Genomic DNA, 19,945 nt, shown 5'->3' with positions numbered 1-19,945 from the left:
AGTACTGAGTGAGTGTATGAGTGAGGCAGGCAGGCAGAGCTGTACCAGGAACCGAACCGGAATCGTCCTCGACTTTCCCGGAAGTACAAGAGGGGAACAGTGTAGGAAAAGGGAGGCTCTTGTTAATATGCTCGAAATGAGCAAGAGGCTACATTTTGACCTATAGTCACGGAAACTTCCTTTTTTTCTTAAGCAATTTCATTTTACAGATCTTATTAACGGTTTCTTATTCTCTCCCCTTCAGGTGGCTGTACAAAAATTACCAGCAAGCCCTGACCATAATGTTTGCTGTGGAGGAGATCAACGGGCACCCCAACCTGTTGCCCAACCTCACGCTGGGCTTCCACCTCTACAACGCCTACCACAGCGACGCCAGGACCTTGGAGAGCTCCCTGCGGTGGCTGTCTGGGCAGGGCCAGCTCATTCCTAACTATAGTTGCAGAGGTGAAGAGAAACCTGTGGCTATCATCGGAGGAGCCACATCGGCTCTGTCTGTCCAGATGGGGACCCTCCTCGAGCTCTACAAGTATCCACAGGTGGGTATTATTGATCCTGACAGCTTCTGAGGCTTCACCAGACCCCAATCATCAGCCATTGGCCTCAGAGTCAGGTGGCCCCAGTTTAAAGGGCTACCTAGCAAATGTGTGACCCTGGCCAAGCCCCTTAACCTTTAAGTGCTCTATTCAGTTCTCAGAGACTACACATTTCAGAGAAGCTCCTGAACTACATTAGTAGAAGTTGTATCTTGCCTAGATATTCCTACAACAGAGACATAATTTAATATACCTGTAAAAACCCAATCACGGGAGAAAATGGGCCTTTTCTTGGGCACTGCCTTCCTTCAATTATGGATAAAATCAGTGACATTAAACTTCTATGACGCCAAAGTTTATTATCTTCAATAGCCAAAGTAGACCATTGTTAACTATTAGAGATCTTATAGCTTTCAAACTTCTTTTTGTTTACAAATTTGGTAATAATGAATAATTTTTTTCTCTTGTTCACTTCATTTGCTTCTCAGTGGTCTCTGAGTCCAACACTTATCACTGGTTACTGAGCAATGACATTCCAATGCATTTATTTTATAATTTTTTAGTTAATTTTTAATTTTCATTTATTATATATTTATTTTTAATATGTAAAAAAAATTATTTCCAAATGGTTTTCCTCCCTCTGCCCTCTTATCCCACCCACTGAAAAGGGCAAGCAGTGTGATATCAATTCTACATGGGCAATAATGTAAAACATATTTCCATATTAGCCATAATTTAAAATAAATAAAATTAAAGGGAAATTGTACTTCAGTTTGCACTCAGAATTCACAAGTTTTCTCTGGAGGATTTTTTTCATCATGAATCCTTTGGAATTTCAATCCAAATTTGGAAATTTGGAACTTGGATAATTGTGCTGACTAGAGTAGCCAAATTTTTCACAGTAGATCATTAAAATATCGCTGTTACTGTGCTCAATGATCTCCCATTTCTTCCGATTTAATTCTTCATCATTTCATATAGATCTTGCCATGTTTTTTTGAAACTAATTTTTATCTTTTCTTTTAGTACAATAAGAACCAATCAAAATAATTTGTCACCACTTGTTTAACCATTCCCAAGTGAGTGTCACTACAATACAGAGCTGTTATAAATATTTTGGTATATAGAGGTCATTTTCCTCTCCCTTTGGTCTAATTGATGTATCAATTAAGGGACTGCTCAGCCCTTTTCAGGACTGATTTCCATTTTTAGTGTCCAAATGCCACCCAGCTCTCCCTTGTGGTTCCAAGAAGCTGCAGTATGCACAGCAGCCAGTCTAGTAAGCTGGGTCAGAAGGCAGGCTAAATCAGGTTAACTTTGACAGACATCAAGTTCATTGGTGGCTTGGTGGTCTACTCCAGTTATCTGAAGACTTCCCCAACTAGAAGAGGCCAATGAAATGTATGTGTTCTAGTGGCTAGGAAGATGGAAGAAGGTACCAGGGGAGTGCTTAGAACTCGGTTAAATATCAAAGAAGTCAAGTTGATCCACTGCAGCCCGAATTATTTTTCTTGAATTTTGTCTTGCCCTGGATTTAGATAACAGGAAGAGAGAGAGGAAGGTTGAGGACTTTGTGCAACTCTGCCTAACTTAAATTCAAAAGACGTCACTAGTAATGTCATTTTAGTTCTCTTTGAAGATGAAGGACAAGCAGTAACCAATTTGAATACAGACCTGGTAGTGGTATTGCTGAATCAAAAGGTATGCACAGTTGAATAGCCCTTTGGGAATAATTCAGAAATTGTTGGGACCAGTTCAGTACTCCATCAACACTTCATTAGTATTTCTATTTCCCCTCATCCCCTCCAGCAATTTTTTCATTTCTGATACACATGAGGTAGTCCCTCACATTTACTTTAATTTGCATTTCTCTAATCAATAGTGCTTTGAAGCATTTTTTCATAGTTATAGATATTTTTTATTTCTTCTGACAATTGCCTGTTTATAGTCTTTAACTATCAGTTGGGAACTGGCTCTTATTTTTATGAATTTGATTCAGCTTTTAAACTCAATATAAATTTGAAAAATGAGGCTTTTATCAGAGAAACTTGCTGTAAAATACTTTATTATATCATTATCTATGATACTTTTTTAGTTTCCCTGATTATCCATTTTAATTAGTTCTATTTTTCTTTTGTCCAAAATGATGATTGGTCTTCTTGCCCTTTTTTACTTAAGCTGAAGTATAATCTCTCCTGCTTCCTCTCTTTATTTAATTCTGTGTGTCTTTATATTTCAAGCATGTCTCTTGTCAACATTATATTGTTGGATTCTTATTTCTAAGGCATTCTGCTAATTGATTCTGTTTTATCAGTGAGCTCATTCCAATCACATTCACAGTTATAATTGCTGTGTATTTCCCTCCCTCTTGTTTTCTTGGGTTTTTTTTCTCTCCAGAAAATTAAAGAATCAGAGATTTCTTTTTCAACAAATAGTTTTGATAAATGACTCAGAGAAATGAATAAATACAAAGGTTTGTGGAAAATAAAATGCTATTGGTAACAGAATGTATTCTGGAATCACTAGCCTTCCCCCTAATATAGGATTGTGAGAAGAGGTATTTTTATACAAGTAATTTTTACATCATTAAAATAATTCTCATCTTCAATCTCTACGTGGTTTCTTCCTCTTCCCTTTTAGATTTTATTAAAGATAAATATTATGACTTTAGTTATCATCATGAGGAGTCTAGTTAGAAAAAAATCCCAATATTTAAAAATAAGTTACATAGTCATATTTTTATATTTCTGTCTCTTTGTCGTTGAGGAGGAAAATGAACTTATTGGAGATGTTTGTGTGATGAAACAATAGATGATATTATAGGCAGGTACTTGTAAGAGAAGCAGGGAAAAGAGCCAACATTTTCTTGGGTTTTCCAACAAGCAGTCTTCTGCTCTAAAGATGCCTGGAGAGCCTATTGTGAGATTTAAATTAGTTTGGAGGGGTTAAATTGTTGTAGATAAGAGAGTGGGAGTCATAAACCGTAATGTTTATGTTTATAATTAGAGACAGGAAAAGAGAAACAAATTATGACCACTGTAATATGTTTTCTACTGTGTCTTGGTTTTATATAAATATAAGATGGTCCCCAGGGAATATATTCCCAATTTATGAATATGCCCAAGCCAACTGGGTTTTATAGAGAAATTTAATTGTAATAAACTGATTATCAATAGAAAAAGAGAGAAAGTAAGAAAGGAATAAGAATGACGGGCCTCAAGCCAATAAGACCTAGACCTCAGTCCTAAGAGATAAATCAGTCAGTTTGTTTTATCACTCACCCAAGATCTCTCTAGGTAAGGCTTCTAATGACACCAGGTCAGCGTCCTTCCTCAAATAGAGAGTCTCCCCAAATCCTTCTCCCAAGACCACCTGAGTCTCCAAGAGCTCCTCCAACCTCAGTCTCCCAGAGAATCTCCAACCTCAGTCTCCACCTTCAAGAGAGCCTCCTCCTGAGTCCACCTTCCAGAGAATCTCCTCTTCCTGAGTCCTCCTTCCAGCCTCCTCTTCTTTCAAGGAAAAATCTATGTTCCCTTCCCTCAGTTCTCACATCTACCAATCCCTGTAGATGTTCCAAAAAGACGGCCCATTTGTATTCACAGCTGAGTAGGTCCAGTCTCTTCAATTGATCTGAACCCTAGAAAACATTGTTGGGTTGACTTAATTTCATCAAGAGGAAGACTCCGATTAAATCTTTTCCTTTTTAGGTTTAAGCAAGTTTACAAGTTGCCCCACCTTTATAGATGCTTAGTATCCCATTGTATCAATTCTAAAATCAATCATGACTCAAAGAACTTCCTGTTCTATGCTTAAGCATAGGTCAAAGTCCTTTCCATTGTTCAGCAAAAGGTTTCTATCCTAAAGTAATCTTAAGAAGGGAGGAGGAGGAACCTCCCATGCCAATGGGGTTCCCATTCCAATAGACTATCAGTAAGAAATTTTCCAAGTATGAAATTTCCCAATGGTGAATTTTCCAACATTCATAAGTCTAAGAAATGTTAAGGTTTACACTATCACTCTTAATTGATTTCTCTCTTTTTTTCCCATGGCTTATTTCTGGTTTTGCATCTCAGTGTGCACTTAAAAGTCACCTACTCTAATTTCTAGGATTCTTTTTCCCTCTCAATTCCCTTTATAATTTATGCATGATCTCTAGAGGCAAGGATAAATTTCCCAGGTATCTGAAATAGATTTCCTGTTCAGATTCATTTTATTTCATTATATATCTGCAAAGATGTTTCAAACTCAGTCTAAAGTCTTTGATTAATTGAGATATAAACTCATCAAGGTTACAATATCAAATAAAAAATGGAGTTGATGAGCTTCAAGCACACATTGGCAAATTCATCAATATTATATTCCATAGATCTCAAATTTTTCCATGCCTCTTTCTCATCCAGGTCATCTATGGACCATTTGATCCCATCCTGAGTGACAAGTCTCAGTTTCCTTCTCTTTACCAGATGGCTCCTAGAGACTCTTCCCTGCATAAAGGTATGGTCAGACTGATGACTCACTTTCAGTGGACGTGGGTGGCTCTGGTGACAGTAGATGATCTGAGAGGTGAAAAATTCCTTCAGGAACTGACTTTGGAGATGGCAAATTATGGCGTCTGTGTGTCCTTCACAGAGAAGATCCCTGTCAGTGAGAGAAGACACGCAGAATCCCAGGTGCCTTTTATGCCAAGAATCATGGCATCCACAAGCAGAGTGATCTTCATTCATGGTGACACTGACTCATTGATGATCTTGAGATATTCACAATTTCCTTTTCTCCCAAACTGGAAAGTATGGGTCACCACCTTTTACTGGGACATTACCATGAGGCCTCAATATATCGATGGCTATAATTTCAATGGGACACTTACATTTTCACACCTAACAAGTGACATTCCTGGTTTTAAACCTTTTCTCGGGACAGTGAGCCCTGCCAAATACTCAGAGGACCTTGTCTTGAGGGAATTCTGGCACTCAGCCTTCCGATGCACAGATGAACTTGAAAAGTTGAAACACGAGGGATGTTCCACAAATGCCTCCCTGGACACTCTGCCTTTACGTTACTTTGACATGACCATGTCTGACTTGAGTTATATTATCTACAATGGTGTATATGCTGTGGCCTGGGCCCTCCATGAAATGCTAATGAGGAAACTAGAAAAAGGATCCATGGTAGAGGGAGAAAGCTGGGTGCCTCATCCCTGGCAGGTAATATTCTTTAAAAATTCTGTGTTTTCCATTGCCAGTCTATGGAAGCCTGGCTAGGGAGTTTATAGCCTGGACTCCTCCAAAGTATATTTGAATTCTGAAGTCAATCAATATTTATGAAGTGCCTATTGGGTGAAACACTGTATTAATAGCCAGGCATGCATTCTATGTGACTTGGTCTAATGGGGGATATAGCATACAAACAAACTGTACAAACAAGATATATAAAGTATAACATGATATTTTAAGATATTAAGGGGCATTGTGAACTGTCCCCTTATCTCAGTGTAACCTTCACCCCTTTTTTATTTGGAGATTTCACCACATAATAGAGTCACCCTTTGCCTTCTCTATCTGTAGAATCCTTCTAACTTTCCTAATAATGATGAGTTTTAAGAAATTATATCTATATCTATCTATCTATATATATATACATATATATATATCATCTACCTATATAGGCATGTAAACCGTTTCACCTTGAGTTCCTTATAATTTTTATTTCTTTTTATGTTTATCTTTTTATACTCCTGTAAGAATTTAAATTTAGTTTTTAATGATAATATGAAAGTAATATTGTATAATATATTATAGATATAAGATAATATAAAGTAATATTGTGGTTGCCAGTTTAAAAATTATGACAACTTAAGTCAAAATGACTTTTAGCAGCTTTATTTACAAAGAGGTGAAAAGGGCAAATTGAAAAAAATGTAGATAAAGAGACAGAAAGTTCAGCCTAGCTACAAATACCCCAAGTTTAATCCTAATGTCTCCAGATGGCAAATGTGAATTCAAAAGTGAATCTTACCAGAATCCAAAGCCCTAATTAGGAAGCCAAAAATTGGAAAAGTCAGGAAATGCTGAAGAATCCATAGAGAAGCTTCAGCGCACACGAGGCTAAAACTGCCAAGAATCTCACCAGAACTCATGCTGGAGGATCCCATCGAAGCACCAATGAACAGAGAAGGTCTATTCGCCAAAGAACCAAGGAAGGAATCACTCCACTCACCACTGCAGGATCTGAGGAAAGAGTTTCCTCCTCCAGTCCAGCTCACCTAGACAGAGGGAATCCATCAGTCCTCAGGCTGGCCTTTTTAAAGGAGTTTTCTTGAGGTCACTTCCTGTTGCTCCCCCACTTTATGAGAATCAATCACAGCCTTTCAATTTGCCTAGCATTGCCCAAGGAGTATGGCAGTAGCTTTTGGAGGTGTGAACTTACTCTAGTAAGTGATTTGTGAACTCTCATACTTAGTGTCAAGTAGGGGTACTTTAAGTTCTTGGTTTAGCTAAAAATAGGCAAGGGGACAGTTAATCCTGTCTTCACACTCCTCTTGAATCTTGTGCTTGGATGTCAAAATTTCTATTTGGCTCTGGGCATTATCTAAGTGATGCTTGAAAAACTCTATTTCCTTAATTAGCCATTTTCTCCCAATGAATTAAATTCCATTTTGCTGAGTAGCTTATTTTTGATATTAATCCTAGTTCCTATGCCTTCAAGAACATCACATTCCAATATCTCCACTTCCTCACAGTGAAAACAGCTAAATACTGTATGATTCTGCTTGTGACTCTAATTCTAGCTCCTTCCATTTCCAGATATCATATTCCAAACCTTATGCTTCTTTAACATAGAAGCTTCTAAATCATTTGAACCTGATTGTAATTCCATGATTCTGAGCTACTTCTTTCTGGCTATATGCAACATTTCCTCCTTAACCTGGGAGCTCTGGGATTTGGTTTTAATCTTCCCAGGAATGTTCATTTTGGGATATCTTTCAGGAAATGTTTGATGGATTCTTTAATTTTCTATTTTATCTTCTGGTTTTAGGACATATATTTATACTTTTAGGAATATTGAACCAATCTTGCATTGTGGCATATAGCCATAAGCTACCTAATATTTTATTTAAAAATTTTCAACAATATACATTATGGAAATAGGTCTACAGGGTTTTCTTTCTTTGTTTTTGTTCTCCCCAGTGAAGATAGCAATATTATAGTTGTGTCATAGAAGGAATTGGGTAGGTAGGGCTCCTTTTTATACATTTTTCCAAAAATATATATAATACCAGAATTAATTGTTCTTAAAATTTTTAACTTATAACTTTGGTCTAACTTTTTTCTTAGAGAGATCATTTATGGCTTATTCCAATGCCGAGAGAGTGGGACTGTGTCTGTGCATCAACTTTTCCACTTAAATCTCCTTCACGCACAAGTGTTTTTTGTGCACACTCATCTACATCCTAGATGAAAGCGCACAAAGACAATCTTCATCCTCGGTTACCGAGAGACTCCTACTATTCCAAATAGGGTTATTTAAGTATTCCATTTCTTCTGTTATTCTGGGCAATTTATATTTTTGTACATATTTATCCAGTTCATTTGGATTATTAGTTTTAATGGAACATAGTTGTGCAAAATAATTTCCATTAATGGCTTTGTTTTTGTCTTGGTGATACATTTGCCATTTTCATTTTTGTAGATTAGTAATTTGATTTCTTCTTTCAATTGTACACATCAAATTTGTAGGTAGGTGTAGCTGATAGTAGAGTAGAGGCAGCAACACAGTAGAACTCTATCAGAAATCCTCTCTATATACGACTTTAAAATAATTCTAAAAAACTGATTTTGGAATAGCAGAGCTGACTTTTCCCAGCCTAAGACAGTCTTTATCCAAAAAGGGTCGCCTTTCCCTATCAGCCACAAACACTGTACTTCTTTCAGCACTGGGACTGTAACCAGGTCCCTTTCCACATTGTAAAGATTAAAATTTAGGGGAGACGGGGAGACTGAGACAGGTGAGGCAGGTAGAAATTAGTTTCTCTCTGCAAGAAGTATTATATTTTTTTAGAGGTTTATTAAAGGTTAAAGATTAAAGGATATACAAGTAAGAAACATGTGCCTAGGCCAGAGGCCTAGACAAAATAACCTCACATCACGCAAGAGACGCGCCTGCTCCAAAACGGAAGTCCAAAAAAAGCCAAGAGAGAGAGAGCCCCTCAAAAGCCTTTGAATCAGCTTAAATACCTTCTCGATCACGGCCCAGGTGAGATTACAAGGCATTCTGGGGAAGTGGAGCAAAGGCTTGTGGGGATTGTAGTCCTGTATTCAAGTCTATTTTTTACATTTCCCCATGTTATCATTTTTGGAAAAATTAATTTTTCCCCAAAAGGACCATAAAAACATAATAAACTTAAAAGATTACAATAGTGTGAGGATAAGAGAAAAAAAAGCAATAATTGCTGGACACATTGACAGAAAGCCAGTTAGGGGGCAGTCCCCTTTGGCATGAAAGTATACATACAAATAGATGTTCAATCAACCACACCCAAAGTTCAATTTTGTGCAGCTTGTGGTCTGGAGGCTTCTTCATGGTGGCTTCTCCATCAGTTCAGTTCTGGATTCAGAGAGGTAGCATCTTCTTTACCTAAAATTCTTCTCAAAAAGAATTTAAACTTTGCAATTTAAATAATGATATTTTTTTACAACATGAAAGAAGACAGCTTGGAATATGATACTTTGTAAGGTAAAGGAGTTAAGGTTACAACCAAGAATAATCTGACCAGCAAAACTGAGTATAATACATCAGTGAGAAAAATGGGTACCCTAGAAGAAAGGGGAGGGGAAAGGTAAAATGGGGGGAATGAACTCATAAGAAGAGTCTCAGAAGGACACGTTTTTACAAGGTAGGAGAAAATGGGGGGGGGGAAGTTCACTCAGAATTGGCTTAAAGAGAGAGCTTATGCACATATATATACATATATGAAGACTCTCTGCAAATATACATATGTTTATTTACATCTATGTGTGCATATGCAGACATGCATATAAAAATATAAATGAATATATACAGACATTAGGATATAGAACATAGAAGTCTATATCCCCCAAAAGAGAAATGGGTGGGGGAAGGGAAGGAAATAAGAGAAGCATAGATGTGACGACTATTGGGAGACTAGTTTAAGGGAAGCATTGGTCAGAAGCAAAATGGACTTTTGAAGATGGACAAGGTAAAAAGAGAGAAGGATAAATAGAAGATAAAATGTAGAAAAATATGCTGTTAGTAAATCATAACTGTGAATGGGAATGCTATGGGCTCACCCATAAAATAGGAGTAGGTAATGGAAATTCGGATCATAAAGGAGAATCCAACAAGTTCTTTAGGAGAGACAAAACTGAAACAGGGAGTTATACAGAGTTAAAATGAGGGACCAGAGTAAAATCTATTATGCTTTGGCCGAAATAAAAAAGGCCAACTAGAGTAATCCTAATCTCAAATGAAGCAAAAGTGAACAGAGACCAGATTAAATGAAATAATTCGGGAAATCACAATTTGCTAAAAGATATCATAGACAATGAAATAATATTTAAAAATTTACAGCATTTCTCTGATAATTGCCTCATTTTTCAAATATATAAGCAACTGTGTCAAATCTATAAAAATAAGAGCCCAATACAGAAATGATCAAATTTTATTAACAGGAAATTTTTGAAAGAAGAAATAAATGCTCTTTATAGTCATATAAAATGCTCTAAATCATTGTTGATTAGAAAAATACAAATTAAAGCAATTTGGAGGAATTTCCTCATGCCTATCAGTAATGATGAATGGTGGGGAGGATGAGGGAAAAATAGCATAGCCAGCTTGTCTTTGGGTCCTGGATAAAGATGGTGGTAGGGTAACACAAAAGGGTTAAAAGAAGATGCTTACATCCACTGGCTTTATTCCATCATGTTTCTCCTCCATTAGGCTTCAGGCTTCTGACTCTGGCCGAGTCAGAAGCAAAGCGTATATATCCCCTGTGAAGATTAAGTTTAACTCTCCCTGATTATAACAATGAAAATACTGTAAAAAATAGACTCGAATATAAGACTACAATCCCCATGAGCCTTCCCCAAAATGCCTTGTAATCTCACCTGGGCCGAGATCGAGAAGGTATTTAAGCTGATTCAAAGGCTTTTGAGGCTCTCACTTTTTTGGACTTCCATTTTGGAGCAGACGTGGCTTTTTTTCATAATGTAGGTGAGGTTGTGTCTAGGCCACTCTATGGCCTGGACACGTTTTTCTTATCCTGTATTTTATTTAATCCTTAATCTTCAATAAACCTCAAAAAAATATAATACTCCTTGCAGAGAGAAACTAATTTCTACCTGCCTCAGTCTCTCCCCGTCTCCCCTAAATTTTAACTGTTACAATACTTAACTCTCTCCTGATTGTGAAGATTAAATTGTAACCCCTATCTATTTTTAGAACATGGTACTTAAAAATTAAGTATGGAGATCTACCTATTTTTAGATTTAATCACCAAAAGTGCAAACATTCCACGTAATCATGAAGTGGGAGGTCTGTGACACACATGTGCAACAGTGGGTGATGAATCAGAATCAACTAACTGCCTTCTGGGAAATCCTAGAACAGGACTTCAACTGTGATTGGTAGATGTAGAATTAGAGGAAGACACAGGAAGTGCCACAAGAGAAAATGTCTTTAAAAGGAGCTGTTACTTCCTGTGAGAGTTCAATTCTTCATGCTTTCAAGTTGAGGCTGGTGAAGAGGGGCAGAAGGATCTGCTGACTGGACCTGAGACCCTGTTTTCCTGGTGAGGCTGATAAAGAATCTACTGACTGGACTGACGCGTGGTGAGTGAAAAGCTGACTCTTAACTGCTGGTTTTTCTCTGAAGAGACCGGTCTCAGGAAAGACCTACTTTTGAGAGAGGCATTCCCATGTCCTCAGCTTTGCCAAGGCTGGCTGAAACTAACTCTCCCTGCCAGGGGCGGTGGGGGAGGGTGGTGGTGGAGAAAAATTACTTAGCACTGAAGCTAGATATCTTATCTTATCCTCTCTCTGATTTCTTGCTTCACTCTTTCTACATTTTGTAATGAAATGGTAAATAAAAATCTCTTTGGAATTAATTAAAATTCCTAGCAACCACACTCATAAAACATAAAGTCCAACCCTTTAAAAAATAAACCGATTTCCCCCCTTATACTCCTCTACCATGGGAACCAAGTTAGCTCATCAAGGGAACCAAATGAACTCAAACAATCAACAAAAAAGCAATTTTGACTAGAGCCTGATATCTGGAGCCAGGGAGGGAATTTCTCCCTGCCTTTGTATCATAATCTTCAAATACCTAACAAATCAGGATCAAGTCACTTCCTCTGCTCAGACCTAGACCCTGAATATAAGGAGAAACAGATTTGTATGCATAAAATAATGAACCAAATAAAACCAATTAATAGGAGGAAATAATATAATAGGTAATCTGATTTCTCATTGAAGAATTAGAGACTTTTGAAGTTGGGAGTGAGAGAGTAAACAGTGCAAAGCCCTCAATTCAGGAAAACTAGACATCCTGCTCCTCCCCAAATATCTGCAAAGAATCAAAGTTCCATTAAAACAACTATTTCAATGTACATTATTATTAATATTATTTCTTTAACTGAATTTAATTTTAGATGTGATTAGCATAAAATGCCATAATATTAATGATTCTGATGTAGGATAATTTGGTAATAAATTTGGCTGAAATGATTTCATCTGATGATAAGCAGAGTTACCAAGTATGGGGTAATTAAATTCAGTTAAAGAAATAATATTAATAATAATGTACATTGAAATAGTGCTTTCGTTTAGTGACTGTGTTTAAAACTTTATAATCTTTATGTAATTTGATCTTCACAACAACCCTGGGAGGTGGATACCATTTTTACTTTCCTCTTAACAGATCTGGAAACTGAGGCAAACAGAAATATGATAACTTGCTTAAGATCAGATAACTAATAAATTTCTAAGACCAGAGTGTAACCCATATTTCTTTGCATTTTCTAGAATTTTTTTCCCAGTATCTTTATTTGGGAACCTGATCTGAGAGGAGAGGTATTAACATAGTCAGAAGAGGAGGAGTGGTCTCTGAATTGGAGAATTCTCAAGGGCTGGGTAGAAGGCAGAAGGGAAAACAATATATTCTCTTTCATGGTCAAGGAAGGGTTAAACAACAAATTAAATTACATTTTTTACTTCACTCTTATATTACTTCCAAACTCATTTTGCTTCACTACACTTAATTTGAGCTATCAGTCTTTGGGAAGCAATAATTATCAAAGTGCTATTGACCATTAAATCTTTTATAAAATTAGTCCTTATTTTTCCTTAAACAAACTCTATAGAGTGGTACCCCAAGACTCACTAACAAACTAACAAAATTTCCCCAGTCCCTGGGACATGCCTACATTTTCTAATGCCTGGGGCAAATAATCAAAACCCAAATCTAAATGAGGAAATTAAGGGAATAAAGTGGATTAAGATAGCAAGTGATTGAGGAATTACATGAACCAATGTGACTCCATCTTGGAAATCAATTCTAAAGCTATCTTAGATTTCCATTAAATTATATGTCTAGTCGAAATATTTTTTCCTTGACCTGGGATCTCTGGAATTTGACCATAATATTCTTTTTGTTTGTTTGTTTAACCCTTACCTTCCGTCTTGGAGTCAATACAGAAGAGTGGTCAGGGCTAGGCAATGGGGGTCAAGTGACTTGCCCGGGTCACACAGCTAGGAAGTGGCTGAGGCCAGATTTGAACCTAGGACCTCCCGTCTCTAGGCCTGGCTCTTAATCCACTGCACTACCCAGCTGCCCCCTTGACCATAATATTCTTAAAGAGTTTTGATTTTCAGATGTCTTTCAGGAGGTGATTAGTGAATCCTTTTCAATTTCTATTTTGACCTTTGGCTCTATGAGATCTCAGCAATATTTCTTTATGTTTTCTTGTCTTAGCATACCTAAATCTTACATATATATAATGGGTTTCAAGCAACCCAATAATTTTTGTTTTTTTAAATAATATTTTATTTTCACCAATTGCATGTAAAAAATAAATTTTAACATTTATCTTATAACATTTTGAGTTCTACATTCACTTACCTTCATTCTTTTTCCCTTCCCTGAGAAAGCAAGAAACTTGAAATAGATTATACAAGTGGGACCATACCCAAAATTCTCCATGTTAGTCATGATGTGAAAGAAGACATATAAAAAACATTCAAGCAAAACAAAGCGAAAAATCATATGCTTCAATCTACACTCATATTCCTCAGTTCTTTCTCTGAAGATGCATAAAATTTCACATCATGAATACTTTGGAGTTGTCTTGGATTATTATATTGCTGAGAATAGTTGATCATCATACAATATTGCCTTTGCTGGGTACCATGTTCTCCTGGTTCTGCTCACTTAATTTTGCATCAATTTCATGTAAGTTTCTAGGTTTTTCTGAAACCATCTTGCTCATCATTTCTTGTAGCACCATGATATTTCATTACAATCATAGGCCATCACATGCTCAGCCATTCCCCAATTAATTTCCAATTCTTTGTGGCCACAAAAAGAGCTCCAGTAAATATTTTTGTACAAAGAAGTCTTTTTTCCACCTTTTTTGATTCCTTTGGGATACAGATTTCGGGGTGGTATTATGGATCAAAGGGTATGCACAGATTTATAGTCCTTTGGGCATGGTTCCAAATTGCTCTCTGGAACTGTTGGATCAGTCCATGACTCCACTAGCAGCACATCAGTGTCCCAATTTCCTCATATTCTCCCCAACATTTATCATTTTCCTCTTCTATAATAGATAGATGTGAAATGGTAACTCGTGGTTATTTTCATTTATATTTTTCTAATCAATAATGATTTAGAGCATTTTAAAAATATGACTATAAATGGTTTTGATTTCTTTGTCTGAAAACTCTTCATTTCATTTTACTATTTATCATTTGGGGAATGACATATTCTTAGAAATTTGACTCAATTATCTATATATTTGAGGAAAAAGGCCGTTATCAGAGACCTGTGCTAAGAATCCCCACCTCCCCAGCCCCCTGCCAAGGTTTCTGCTCTCTAATTATGGTTACATTGGTTTTCTTTCTGCAAAATATTTCCATTTAATATAATACAAATTGCCCATTTTACATCTAATAACTCTCTTTTTTGTTCCTGTGAGAATTTAATATAAATTTGTGCCCCCCCCTTTCCTTCTTAAAAGGAAAGTTTTATTTTGGATCTGAAAATTTATTCCATTCCCTCACATCCATCCTTTGACTGAATTAAGAACAAAGACTGAGGCTTATCTGGATAAGAGATTCCCTCTTATATGCAACTCTTAAGACCCACCTCTGATCTGGACTGAGGTAAAGTCTGTCCAATCAGGACAGAAACCAGAAAAAGGGATGTCGGGGGAGATATGAGTCATGGATCAAGGAAGCCAGAGGAACTGTTCTGACCAAGCAGCAGGAGTGAATGGAGCCTCCAGGTAAGCAATGAGCTTGCGGTAGCTAGGAAAGAAGGTATGAGACTGACCTTGTGACTGTGTGCCTTTTCTTTCTCCAATCCACTTTTCCCTATTTAATGAATAATTATAAATTAATTTACAGTCTCCAGAGAATCTTCATATTAATGGTTCTGGTGATAAGAAGTAGAGTCTGATGTCAGCCTCTCTTTCTCTTTTTTCTTTTCTTTAATTTTTTTTTCTTGTCACAAAGTGACGTATTTTTTTTTTAAGTTCCTGAGTAGCTGATATTCTCAAGGAGAAACTTTGGATAAGATGATTCTGTCTTGTGTATGTTTGTGTTAGATTTAAAATAGTTTTGAGTGTTAAATAGTTGTAGATAAGAGAGTGGGAGCCATAAACTGTGATAATTAAATGTTTGGGAGCAAGGGAGATATATAACAATTATGACCGCTGAAATATGTTTTCTACTGTGTCTTGGGTTTATATAAATATAAGATGGTCGCCAGGGAATATATTCCCAATTTATGAATATGCCCAAGCCAACTGGGTTTTATAGAGAAATTTAATTTATAATACACTGATTAATCAATAGAAAAAGAGAGAAAGTAAGAAAGGAATAAGAATGAATAAATCAATCAGTTGGTTTTATCATTCACCCAAGATCTCTCTAGGTAAGGCTTCTCATGCCAACCTCAGGCTCCACCTTCAAGAGAGCCTCCTTTCAAGAAATGTTTCCAGAGCCTTCTCCTCCTGACTCCTCCTGAATTCTCCTTCCACAGCCTCCTTCAAGACCTCTCCAGGACCTCTCTCCTCTCAGCCTCCTTCAGAGCAAAACCTCCTCAGAGCAAAAAACTCTCTCTCCCTCTGTCCTCAGACCCCACTATCTTTAAGGAAACCATCTAAGTTCCCTCCCCTCAGTTCTCGCATCTACCAATCACTGTTGATGTCTCCCCTGTGCCAATGGTGGCTCTAGTTTAACCCAGGACTGCCCAGAGGTCTGTGGCTTTGCACATGTCTGTTGAAGGTCATATTCTCAAATAATTAAATCTTGAGCTTTGCTGCAGCCCTTCCTAAATCCTGTTACTCTAAGTAGGGTGGAGATTGTATTTTCCAAGACCTGGTTTTGTCATTCCAAGTATCTCTATTGTATCAATTCTAAAATCAATCATGACTCAAAGAACTTCCTTTTCTATGCTTAAGCATAGGTCAAAACCCTTTCCATTGTTTAGCAAAAGGTTTCTGTCCTAAAGTAGTCTTAAGTAGGGAGGAGAAGGACCCTCCTATGCCAAGGGGTTTCACATTCCAATAGAGTTCTTACTATCAGTAGGAAATTTTTTCCAAGTATGAAATTTCCCAATGGTGAAATTTCCAACATTCATAAGTCTAAGAAATTTTAAGGTTTACATTTGCTAATTATTTGTGACTCTTTTTTGGCTGGGGAGTGAAGCAAAAATAGGTTAGAAGAGCAGCAAAGTAAGCAAGAGAATATCCAGACACTGAAGGAATAAGAAAGAGGCGATTTACAATTTTCTTTCTTCCTTTCTTTAATTCTCATTTTTTAAAAAGAAAGAAAAACCACAACCATTTGGCCTCGAGGGAAAGGTCTGAGGTGGAGACTTAAGCAATAACTAACAGTATTTCATTTATTATTTTTTCTTTGTTCAACAGTATCTAATCTTTTTGCGGGTTTGTTATTTTTGGTTTGGGTTTTTTTTATAGAAATAGGAAATATATACAATAAGAACCCTATCCCTCGTTGATCTCCTTCCTTAGACTGCTCATCACACAGGGGGGTGGGTGGGGGGGGGGGAGGGGGGGAAGGGCTCCTGCCAATAGAGCCAAGAATAACAGACACAAAACTCTGAAGCCATTGGCTGTTGAAAGAAATGGCTTAAGACTATGACCACACCAACTGGGGAACTCCTTTGACTCCATTTTGGTTATTTTGAATTTAAGACTTTAAATTAGCCAATGGAAACAAACCCCCCAAATAATAAGATTATTGGCACATTTGGGCCATGCCTCTTGATGAATCTACAAAGTTTCAACCAAGTAGCCAAATTTTTAACCAGTTTTCCATCGCTTTTCCATGTCCTTCTCATCTTACAGCTATTCCTCCCTGTCTAGCCTCTAACCCATTGTCTCAGTCTCTTCCCTCTTCTTTCTTTTTAGAGGCAGTCCCTGATCCTTCCTTGCTAGCCTCTCTCCTGTTGCTATCCATTTCTTTCAACAGCCAATGGCTTCAGGGTTTTGTGTTTGTTATTCTTGGCTCTATTGGCAGGAGCCCTTTTTTCCCCATGTGATGAGCAGTCTAAGGAAGGAGATCCATGAGGGATAGAGTCCTTATTGCTCCTTTCCTTCTTTTCAGGCACCCCACCAAACCCTCCTCTTCCCCTCCTTCCCCAGCACATGCCTTACACCCACGTCCAGAGCCATTCTTTGTTTCTGTGCACTGTCCTGGGTCTTCTCACTCTACTCCACCCTCTAAAGCCATCACCATTTCCATTTCTCCATCTCCTCAGGTGTGTCCAAGCCTTTTCTGTTCCCACCCCTTCCCTGTGGTCCAGCCTCAGTTTCCCAGCCCACTCACTGCCCCTCCGTTCACATAGTCCTCATCCAGAGTGGCCTCCTCCCAGTGGAAAAGGTTCATTTGTCCCCATCTTCTTTGCTCAGTCTCCATGCTGACTTTAGGCTCAATAGTGGGAAATGACTCTGCCCAGGATGCCTTCCCTTGAAGGGAAGTTGCTGCACATGACTGTAGAGGCAACATGGAGGCTTTAAGAAATTAGTCCTGTTCTTTCCCATGGACCTCAGCAGCTGGGGAAGGGACCTGCTCGTTTTCACTGAGTCCGTCACAGTCCTCAGACAGTTTGAGGACATTTTTAGAAGATTTAATTCAAGCTGGATTGATGTGTGCCTGATGCATGGAGGGAGAAAGATGAGCAATTTCCAAGGCCATCAATGACTTTCAGAATGAGGATGGCAAACATTGGCCATTACGTGACCTACAACTGGACCCCAATAATCCTCAGTAATATGCCAGGGAGACTCTGCTGAAATGAATGAGGGACTGCTCTGCTAGTCCAGAAAACTGGCATAAATTGCAATAGGCTACCCAAGAAGATAATGAGCATCCATCCCAACCAGTTTTATGATTGAGTATTCATGGCAGCTAAAAATATGCAGGTTTAGATACCATTAAACCCAATGATGTCTGTATCATACATCAGCATTTTGTGAACCATTCCTCCCCCAAAATAAATATTTCCACAAGCTTTGTCCAGCTTAAATGACTCGCCCAGGGTCACACAGCTAGGAAGTATCTGAGGCCAGATTTGAACCCAGGACCTCCCATCTCTAGACCTGGCTCCCTATCCACTGAGCCAATGTGTTCATTAGAATCTTGATCCCTTGGACTTCATCCCCCAGAAATCCTTCAGTATTTCCCATAATTCCTCTCCTCCACCACATTTGCATGGTCGTATTTCTATATAGTTTGATGTAAGTCACATCCTCACTCTCTTTTCTTTAGTTATTATTAATAAAACTTTAAAAATATAATAGTTGTTGAATATTAATTCTAAAACCCACACCACTCAGCTGCCCTCAACTGTATATGGTTCTGAAGGGTGTGAGTGTGATGAAAAGGAAAAAGCTGAAAAAGAATTGGAAAAAATTAAACAGGTCAGAGAAAGATATCTATCTTGGCTCCCATTTTAACATTAATTCATAGCATCCTTACAAGAAGTTATTAAGACTCTGAATCAGGCAACTGATAATGGTCTGAACCCTAGAGGATCAATACATTATTGTTGTTTTTTTTCCCGGTGGCAGGCCAGGTCATGGAGCAATAAATTGTAGGAAAAAGAATTAGGAGTTGAAATAGAAATTGGAACAGCAATAGAGACTTCAGCAAGGTTCATACTTCTCATGATGCCAACCATGATGTCCCTCAAGAGAATCATAATCATTGTGGGGGATGCCAGAGAAATCATGAGAGGAGTCAGTGATGTACGATGGTGAGAGGAAGAAGAGGCCTTGAAGTGTGTGTGTGTGGTTGGTGGCTTTTCCTTCCCAGATCCTGATACTTTACTTCCAATTACTACAGTCTTCTTCCTTGCCCACAGTAAAGAGTTCATTCATGTGGACTAGACTCTTGCCCATGAAAAAACAGCTCCAATGGAGCTTGTGACAGATTGAGCATCCATTAGACTCAATAGCCATGCCTTGGTGTAGAGTACATCCTATTGGACTATGGACCCCCATAATAGCATTATCCTTATTCTGGTCATCAGGAGAGGGAACAGAAGAGGAAAATGCAATATGGCTTAATTCTGAGAACAAAATTGTACCAAATGAAAGAAACCTTATTTTTGGACAGAATAAATTAAATCAGGTTTATCTATAAAACCCCTAATCACAAAACAATAAGAATAAAAATAAAAGTAATAAAACAAAATCCAAAGACAAATTGGACATAATGTATAATAATAGCAACAGGGTACAGTCTATCAATGTCAATAGATGTTACTGCTTTTACATGAGAGTAATGAATCCTAGAGCCCTTTCTCCAATTTTGATGGCAGTCAGAATAATTAGCAATACTTGAAAGGGGCCTTCCCAAGCAGGCTGAACCCCACCAGTTTCCTGGAAGTTGTTTATATACACCTTGTCTCCTGGGTGTAGACCATGCAGTGAGAAGTCCAAGGGTCCTACTGGGACTCTGGCCCCAAAATCATGAGGTTCATGCAATCTAATCTGCAATTCCTATATATGAGGGGACAAAGATGTCTCTCCCTTTTCCCTCTCCCAGTAATGATGTATATCCACAAGATACATTTTGGCCTGAGTACAGGGATGTCCAAAAAGCATTTCAAATGTTGAGAGGTGCCGATCTCCACTAGGTCTCCTG

The 19,945-nt window shown here is 37.8% G+C and overlaps 1 protein-coding gene across 1 annotated transcript in view; it reads left to right on the top strand.

Moving 5' to 3' along the window:
• The first annotated feature begins 248 nt into the window (after nucleotides 1-248).
• Nucleotides 249-19,945, top strand: part of VN2R516 (vomeronasal 2 receptor 516) — a 33,013-nt gene continuing 13,316 nt past the window's right edge. Inside the window, exons 1-2 of the mRNA NM_001102449.1 lie at nucleotides 249-536; nucleotides 4,934-5,737. Coding sequence (NP_001095919.1) covers nucleotides 282-536; nucleotides 4,934-5,737 — 1,059 coding nt within the window. The 5' untranslated portion in view covers nucleotides 249-281. The remainder of the gene's footprint in view (nucleotides 537-4,933; nucleotides 5,738-19,945) is intronic.

The sequence above is a fragment of the Monodelphis domestica genome, chromosome 3 (assembly GCF_027887165.1).
Source record: "Monodelphis domestica isolate mMonDom1 chromosome 3, mMonDom1.pri, whole genome shotgun sequence".
In the NCBI taxonomy this organism is placed as follows: domain Eukaryota; kingdom Metazoa; phylum Chordata; class Mammalia; order Didelphimorphia; family Didelphidae; genus Monodelphis; species Monodelphis domestica.
Note: the sequence above shows the minus strand (reverse complement) of the source record. Positions and strands in the feature narration are given on the sequence as shown.